Raw genomic sequence first — 8,997 nt, forward strand, 5'->3', positions numbered from 1 at the left:
TGCTTAGGTGTATTTCATTAGGATTAACCTGATTTCACTTCTTGAGTGTTGTCAGTATAAAAGATAAGTTGCCTACCCTATCTAATCCTATCACCCTAATTTCATTGATTGACTGAGGACATGGTGCTCTCTTAGCTAAGTCCAGCAGTGTCAACGAGAGGAGGGGAAGTGATTGAAATTTTAGCTAGAACTAGACAAAGGAGTTTCAGTCTTAAACCGTTTTTGGGTAATGATATTTAAACGAATTTAAATACCCCATACCTCAAGGTTTTAAATAACTTGATAAAATCATTACCCTCCCCCCATGTTTCCATGGATTAGCACCCCTGCCTTATGAAGTAGTTAGGAATGTCTTCACAAGTTCGAATTCAAATGATAATTCCCTAAAAAAATCCAGAAGATTTGAATAAATCTCTATGAAACAGTCCACCCGCTAAAGACGTTCTATAAGAGAATTATTTTAGATGGTTCACCACCAAAGTGCAAGCACACTGCTAATTAGGACTTGAATTTCTCATAGCTACAAATAACCGGTTAGACAGGTTTTGTATGAAAAGATCTGCGCGTCAGACTGGCCTCTTTCCAACATGAAATCTTGCTTGGTTTCATTACGTTAACTTCATACATTTTGGATAAAAGTCTGTGGATGAGGAATGATTTTACTTTTTTAAATGTGAGTTTCTGTTTTGTTTGAGTATTGAAATTGGATTAAACGCAGCTTTGCGTCCTAGTGAAAAGACTGGTATTGGGTGTAATGTACAATTAGGGGGCTATTCAGGTACCTAAGAAATAGGCTAACTTACATCTATAGGCTAGACATAATTGTATCCTGAAAGCAAGAAGTCAATCAACTAGAATTTTACCCATTTTCAGAACTAAAAGCAGAGAAAAAGCAACTAGTAACTGAAAATTAAGATAAAATGTTGTTTTGTCAAAATTTCAATAGGTAGCCTATAGACCTGTCATGTAGGTAAATTTCAGGGTTCTCTAGAGGGAGGAGTGGAAGTGGGTACTTTAAAATACCTTCCCGGGATATGCTTTAGCCTGTAGATCCATCCCTGAAAGTTTCATTTTCCTAACCTAAACCCTTTCCGAGATAGCAAGAAGTCAATTGACTAGAATTTTACCCTTCATTCAAGTAGGAGATCTATTTTGCAAGGTTTCACTTCTGTCTGTACAGGTGTTAGATTCATCCATGTAAGTTTCATTTTCCTAACCTAAACCCTTTCCGATATAGCAAGAAGTCAATTAACTAGAATTTTACCCACTTTTATAACACAAATATTTTTAAAGGTTATCAAAGGTCAGGACCCTCTACAGGGAGAGGGAGGTAGGTACTTCAAAGGAACTTCCTGGGACATGCTTTAGCCTGTAAACCCATCCCTGATGGTTTCATTTTCCTAACCTAACCCCTTTCCGAGATAGCAAGAAGTCACTAAACTACAATTTTACCAAGACTGGTATTGGGTGTAATGTACAATTAGTTGGCTATTCAGGTAGCTAAGAAATAGGCTAAACTTATATCTATAGGCTAGTCAGAATTGTATCCTGAATCCAGATTTACCTCCGTTTGCATTGGAAATATACTTTACCCCATCCCTACCTAATGTGCAAATATATACCATGAATTGGAATATTTTTTAGTTACCTAGCCTACAAAGGTAACTACTTATAAAAGCCTATAAAGGTAGCATAAAGTTTATTTTTTAGTCACATGAATAGCCTGTTATGGTAACATCATCGATTTGCGGCTCTCCAGAAGGAATTACTAGGAAGTAAAAGCTGTAGCATTTTTAGATTCTCCTTTTTATGTTTAAATTTCCTTTTGTGACAATCCACTCCCCTGTAAATATTATGAAAGAATTGATATTTAACAAAAATTGTTTAGAATCTTAAATACAGATTTTAGCCTACAAATAGGGGTATCGAGAAGGAACAGTATTAGGAAAACAATTCATACTTTACAATATGCCGAAAATCTTTAGTTAAAACATTTGAAGGTGCTTCTACTATGCTCTGCCCTAACCAAAGTGTTCAGGGGGGGGGCTATGGCAGTTGCTCCGAGTGCCGTGGAGGACGTTTCGGCTGGGGAGTTGACTATTTTGATCTAATTTTTCACTTTGATTCGGTTTTATTTTTGCTTATTTTTAAACTGGGAAGGAGGGAAAGGGGACTGTAATTAATTTTTACTGAGGCACCATCAGCCCTAGGAACGGCTCTGTCCCCTCTTTTCCATAATGCGCAAATATTAACGTAAATTAATGCCTGGGTAACTTGCCTTGAGAACTAACTGGAGAGAAGAAAATATATTAAGGAAACAATTCTTGTTTGAAAACATTGCAGAATAATCATAGTTAGCAAATTTTGCATGCAGACCCGCTATGCTTTACCTCCGCCCCCCTAAAGTGCAAATATATAGCCCAAATTATAAATTTTCTGTGCATTTTCCCATGCGTAACTTGTTTTTCCAGTTTTTGATTCAATTTAAATTAACACGGGTTGAAACAAAGATAGACGCATTGCAAGAATAGCTGGAAAATATATAATTTGGGCTATATATTTACACATTGGATAAAGTATATTGGTAAAGTATAGTGGGTCTGCAAGCAAAATTCGTTGGCTACAATTCTTCTGCGTCTTATGAAGCAAGTAATGTTTCATTAGGATTAACCTAACTTCATTTCTTGGGAGCGGTGGCTATAAGACACAAGTACCATTTAATTTATCTTTAGGATGTTTGTTTATCCGCTGAAAACGGGCCTCGGAAATTGGTCCATGGACCAATATGAACTATTTTTCAAGATTACTTGTGCAATAAGACCTATGCTATTATTATCATAGGCAGTGCAGTAGTGCAGCTTGAGGGGCAATGTTTCTATAAATGAACTATTGAGTTAGCTAAGAAGTAAACTTACCTCTTTAGTCAGCACTGCATCCTGAATCCAAATTTAACATTCGTTTAAATCGGAAATAAACTTCACCTCACTCCTATATTTAACAAATCCTATATTTAACAAATTATATTTAAATTATATGTTACCCATTTGAAGAGCAGTGTGAGTAGGCCTACAACGTGTCGTTTATTAGTTAAGGCTTTTCGTATAAAAGGATTTTTGCAGAAACTCTGAAATGTGTTCAGTCAATTCGAAATTGAAATCCCCTTTTGATAGTCGAGTTATTGGATGACAACCAGTCCACCCACGCCTGTCATTACTCCAAACACACCCAGTCAAAATTATGAGATAGCCATTTTGTTCAGCTTGGAAATTATTGAAAGGTCTGGAAATTATGTCTTGTTATATGACAATCCCTCCCTCCTATAGCCCTCAGAACAAAAGTTGTAAAAAACTTTGGAGGGGGCTCGTTGGTTTTGAAGTAAGGAATTTTAGTACTCGTTTTAAGAGTAAAAGTGATCAGAGGCCAGCTATCCCCTTCCATCCACGTCGTATTTTTCCCAAGTGAATCAGATAGAAATTTCGAAATAACCGTTTGTTCCAAAAACTGTCCAAAGATGACATTACAAGGCCTTTGGGGTTGACACAACCTTCCAAAGTCTGGGGGCAAGGTTTATAAGTTATATTCCTTGGGTTATAAGGCTTTTATGGACGGGATTATCGTGTAAACTTAAGAGGAGGTTCATTGGATCGCAAATGTGTAGTTCTAGTTCCCTTTAAAAAGTCATAACTGATAGAGGGCAAATAGCTCCCCCTCCTTGAGATTCTATATTCCCAAAACATATCCGATGGAAAGTGTGAGATGGGCTTTTGCTCAGAATAATCCAAAGAGCATATAACAATGTCTTCAGGCTGGACACGACCACCTATAGCCCAGGGGTATGGGTTGTAAATTATCCCCCAGGACATATAATGTTTTTATGGAACGGGTGGTTGTATAAACTTCGGATCGGATGGGACTCATTTAATTGGAAGTTCGAAGCACCCTTGTTAAGAGTCAAAAGTGAATAGAGGGTAACCAGCAATCCCCCACCCCAGACATTCATTCCCAAAACACTCCTGAAAATTTTAGAGAGCTATTTTGGTCAGTATTGTTGAAAGGTCCTGTAATTATGTCTTTGGGGATGTCAACTTCTCCACAGTCCTCTGGACAAGAACTGTTGGCGGTTTCCATGTGGAAAATTGGCCGTGGGGAGGTAAGTTTTTGGGGTGAACTGTTCTGAGGAAATTTTAGCCTGGGGGTTTTGACAGAGTTCCCATACGAAATTCTTGTAATTTGTCTGACTTTCTCTTTGCCAACTGAAGTTTTCATGTGAATATGTTCTGAGGGAACGGCCCGAAGGGAATTTTCAGCAGCTTTGGATTTCCCAGAAAATATTTCCACAGAAGGGGGGATTTCTGGAGTGATCGAAAATTGATCAGAAACTTAGTCTTTTTCATACGAAAGTATGATGAGGACAATTTTTCCCGGGAATTTTATGGTGGGAGGGATGTATCTTATGTTGAAGTAACTTTCACGGAGAAGTTTCCCGTGAGGGGAGGGAATTTTTCAATGGAGTGTGAGCCAGACAAAATAAATTGAAGGATTTGTTAATCTAAATCAAAACACACCATGTGCTTGCCGGTTATCAAAAGAGTGAATGAACAATATCTCGTGAATGGCTTCGATTATTTTGTTGAAACTGTTGGGAAATGCAACTTTTATTAAAATTCATGACATGAAGCTCTTAAGGCTTACTAGTAATCCTAATGCCACTACTAATAGTAATGCTATAGCTAATACTACTGGTGCTGTTTGAGTGTTAGGCTGTTTGACACTATCAGGAGCGCTAATGGCGTTAAACTGCAACTCTCAGGGCTTCTCCTACTATTACTATTTTACAGATGCACTAATAGGGTATAAAGTAGAAATTTTCGAGAAAGTTTATACTGAAATAAAAGTAAATGAAAAGATACTTTGTAAATGTTGGTTTTCAAAATATTGAAGTACATATTTTGGAAATAGCTTTGCTAAGCTGTCCTTAACGCTTGAAAAGGGGAATGAAAAACTTAAAAAAGTAAAGTGAAATGGAAGAAACAACTACGAAGTCAAAGTAGTGAAAAGACCATTAAGAAATTAGATTAGGCGAACACTCATTTGCTAGTGATTGATACAGTCTGTCTAATGACCAGATTTGGGTTACTTGTTAATTATAGCGACCATATCAATATTTAGACAGTCTTAAGTTAGAAAACAATTTTTACTTCATAATATTTAAATAATTGTAGTTTTTTTTAAATTTAATTATAGTTTTTTTATTATTGTAGTTTTTTGCATGCAGACCCACTGCACTTTACCCCCCCCCCCCTAATGTACAGATACATACCCCAAATTACTTAATTTAAAGCATTTTTTCACATGTCACTTTTCCGGTTCTTGTTTCGTCACAGTGATTCAATTTACAGGTACACAGGTTAAATCAAGAGAGCCCCATTGGGAAAATAAATGGGAAATTTGTAATTTGGGCTATGTATTTTCACATTATGAGGGGTGGGGGTAGGGGATAGACTGTAGTGGTCCTGGATCTAAAATTCGTTAGCTAGAATTATTCTGCATATTATGAAGTGGAACTATTTCCTAACTTCAGTTCTTGGGTGTAGTCGCTATAAATAACTTCTTAGCTGCCGTCGCTATAATTAACAAGTACCCAAATTTGTTCTAAAATGATGAGTTTCGGGTCTATATTGTCTTAAAATCCAGTGAAAATATTTTTTTTCTGGCTGAAAGTAAGGAGTGATATTAAAACTTTAAAGAAACATAAATTATTCTGTATCCGAGAAGAAGAGGCTACCTCTTCCTCATCCTTCGGTTTTTACCCTGAAGTTTAAGCTGTTTTCCCAATTCCTTGAGAACGGCTCCTGCTGCTGAAATTGTAATAAGAAACTGCTAAAAGAGCTGAGAAACTTTAGTGTAACAAAGAAGAAACAGAGGAGTGGGCAGTCCTTATATAGGGATAATTTCTGTTGTTTTAAATTTAATAGTGCTCCATACTTTTTACTGAAAAACTATTATCCTTAATATCTAAACTTTAAAAAATCTTAATATGGAATCTCCCATCCCAGTGTAAAATTATCCTGAAAAATTCCCTATGCAGCTTTGATTTCCATAAAAATTCTCTCCGTGGAATACCTCCCCCCTTCGAGAAAACAAATTTCTAAGAACTGCGGGGTGTCTTGTCATTCCCAAAGACATAGCTATTGGATCTTTCTACTATGCTGACTCAAATGGCTCTCTCAAAATTTTATTAGGTGATTTGGAGGAAAAGGGGGCTTGGGTGGGGGCTAGTTTTCCTCCAATTTCTTTGGTCACGTAAAATGGGCGCTAGAACTTTTGATGTTTGTTGGAACGAGCCCTATCCTGACGTAACACGACCATTGACTTTATACGATCATTCATGGGGAAAATTCAACTCGGATCCGTGATCTTTGTTCTGGCAAGCAATACAAAGTTCCCCATTCTTGTAGTTGTGACCTTGAAACTTTTATAAAAGTGGTCTCTGACACGTGGAATCTAATGGTGTAGTCTTCATAAGATTATTCTAACTTTTGGGGGATCCTCTTTTCTGAAAATAAGGAAATTTTCACAAAATCGTAGCTTTTGATTGGCAGCATTAAAGTTAACAATTTTTATGGTACTTGGTATTGACCAAGTGACATATAGCGATCGCAAATTCTGTCGGTCTGTCTGTCCCAAATTCTGTCGGTCTGTCTGTCCCAAATTCTGTCGGTCTGTCTGTCCCAAATTCTGTCGGTCTGTCTGTCGTTTGGGGATGGGGGGCCGTTGGAATTGTTGGAATGGGGGGCCGGTTAATTCTGAAAAGATAGTAAAATGAAGTATTTTAAACTTACAAAGAGTTTCGGATCTTAATGAAATTTGAAGTTTGGAAGGATACCGTGTCTCAGAGCTCTTATTTTAAATCCCAAATGGATCCGGTGACATTGGGGGAATTGAAGGGGGAACGTAAAATCTTGGAAAACGCTTAGAGTGGAGGTATCGGGATGAAACTTGGCGGGAAAAGTAAACACAAGTCCTAGATACGTGATTGACATAACTGGAACAGATCCGCTCTCTTTGGGGGGGGGAGAGGGTTAATTCTGAAAATTAGAAAAAAATTAGGTATTCTTAACTTACAAGGATGTCGTGTCTCAGATCTCTTATTTTAAATCCAAAAATATTGAAAATCCGGTGACATTGGGGGGAGTTGGATGGGGGAACCTAAAATCTTGGAAAACGCTTAGAGTGGAGGGATCGGGATGAAATTTGGTGGTAAAAATAATTTTAATTCCTAGATACGAGATTGACATAACTGGAACGGATCCACTCTCTTCGGGGGAGTTGGGGGGATGAGGTTTAATTCTGAAAAATAAAAAAAATGAGGTATTTTTAACTTACGAAGGAGTGATCGGATCTAATTGAAATTTGATGTATCGAAGGATATTATGTCTCAGAGCTCTTATTTTAAATCCTGACCGTATCCAGTGAAGAGGCAGTATGGGGGGGGGGACCTAAAATCTTGGAAAACGCTTAGAGTATAGGGATAGGGATGAAACTTTTGGGAAAAATAAGCACAAGTCCTAGATACGGGATTGACATAACCAGAACGGATCTGCTCTCTTTGGGGGAGTTCGGGGTGGGAGTTAATTAAAAAAAATTAGAAAAAACGAGGTATTTTTAACTTACGGAAAAGTGAACGTATCTTAATGAAATTTCATATTTAGAAGGACCCGAAACTCAGATCTCTTATTTTAAATCTTGACCGGATCCTGTGTCATTAGGGGGGGGGGGTAATTTTGGGAAACGCTTAAAGCGGAGAGATCAGGATGAAACTTGGTAGAAAGAATAAGCACAAGTCCAAGATAGGTGACTGACATAACCGGACCGGATCCGCTCTCTTTGGTGGAGTGGGGGGGGGGGGGTAATTAGGAAAATGTAGAAAAGATGAGGTATTTGTAACTTAAGAACGGAAGTTCAGATCTTAATGAAATTTGATATTTAGAAGGATCTTGTGCTTTAGAACTCTCATTTTAAATCCCAACCAGATCCGGTGACACTGAAGGGAGTTGGAGGGGGAAACCGGAATTCTTGGAAAACGTGGAAATCGAGGTATCTTACGAATGGGTGATCGAATAATGAAACTTGATATATAGAAGAATCTTATGCCTCAGATGCTCTATTTTCAATTCGAATCGGATCCAAGGACGTAGAGGGTTCGAGGGCGGAAACATAAATCTTGGAAAACGCTTAGAGTGGAGAGATCGGGATGAAACTTGATCGGAAGAATAAGCATAAGTTATAGATACGAGATTGACATAATTAGTACGGATCCGTTCTCTTTGGGGGATCTGGGGGTCGTTAATTCGAAAAAATTGGAAAAATTGAGGTATTTTTAACTTAAGAATGGGTGACCGGATCTCAATGAAATTTGATAATTAGAAGGAACTCATGTCTCAGAGCTATTCTTTCAAATCCCGACCAGATCTGTTGACAATGGGGGGGGGGAGATGGATACGTAATATACGTAGATACGTAATTGACGTAACCGGACTGGATCCGGTCTTTAGTGCTTCTGGACGTGCTAGGACGATGAAAATTGGTAGGTGTTTCAGGGAGCTGCACAAATTGACTTGATAAAGTTGTTTTCCCCGATTCGACTATCTGGGGGGCTGAAGGGAGAAGTAAAATCAGAAATATTGAGGTATTTTTAACTTACCAGTGGGTGATCGGATCTTAATGAATTTTGACATTTAGAAGGACCTCTTGACTCAGAGCTCTTATTTTAAATCCCGACCGGCATTAAGCCTCTAAATTTCCTTTTAAAGCAATCTATTGATTCTTAGAATTTGCTAGAGCTAATACCATATGAGCTCTTGGCTCTTGGCCATTCTTGACCTCGTCACAAGTGCCATATAAGCTCTTAGCTCTTGTTTTATTTGGATTCAGCATAAAAGGCCAATTCTTTTGGTCCATCAATTATAATCAAAATTCCCTTTTTTACAGCCTAGG

General features: G+C 37.8%; 1 protein-coding gene across 15 annotated transcripts in view; it reads left to right on the forward strand.

Annotated features, from left to right (window-relative positions):
• The first annotated feature begins 581 nt into the window (after window positions 1-581).
• Window positions 582-8,997, forward strand: part of LOC136034025 (uncharacterized) — a 200,837-nt gene continuing 192,421 nt past the window's right edge. For 12 of the 15 annotated variants that reach the window (XR_010619097.1, XR_010619099.1, XR_010619095.1 and 9 more), the window contains exon 1: window positions 588-673. Coding sequence is in view for 5 of the 15 variants with exons in the window: in XM_065715080.1 (XP_065571152.1) it covers window positions 647-673 (27 nt within the window). In the remaining 10 variants the exon portion in view is untranslated. Of the gene's footprint in view, window positions 674-8,997 lie in introns of all 15 variants that reach the window. The other 3 variants (XR_010619103.1, XM_065715081.1, XR_010619096.1) reach the window with 2 other exon arrangements.

Source organism: Artemia franciscana, chromosome 12 (genome assembly GCF_032884065.1).
Source record: "Artemia franciscana chromosome 12, ASM3288406v1, whole genome shotgun sequence".
In the NCBI taxonomy this organism is placed as follows: domain Eukaryota; kingdom Metazoa; phylum Arthropoda; class Branchiopoda; order Anostraca; family Artemiidae; genus Artemia; species Artemia franciscana.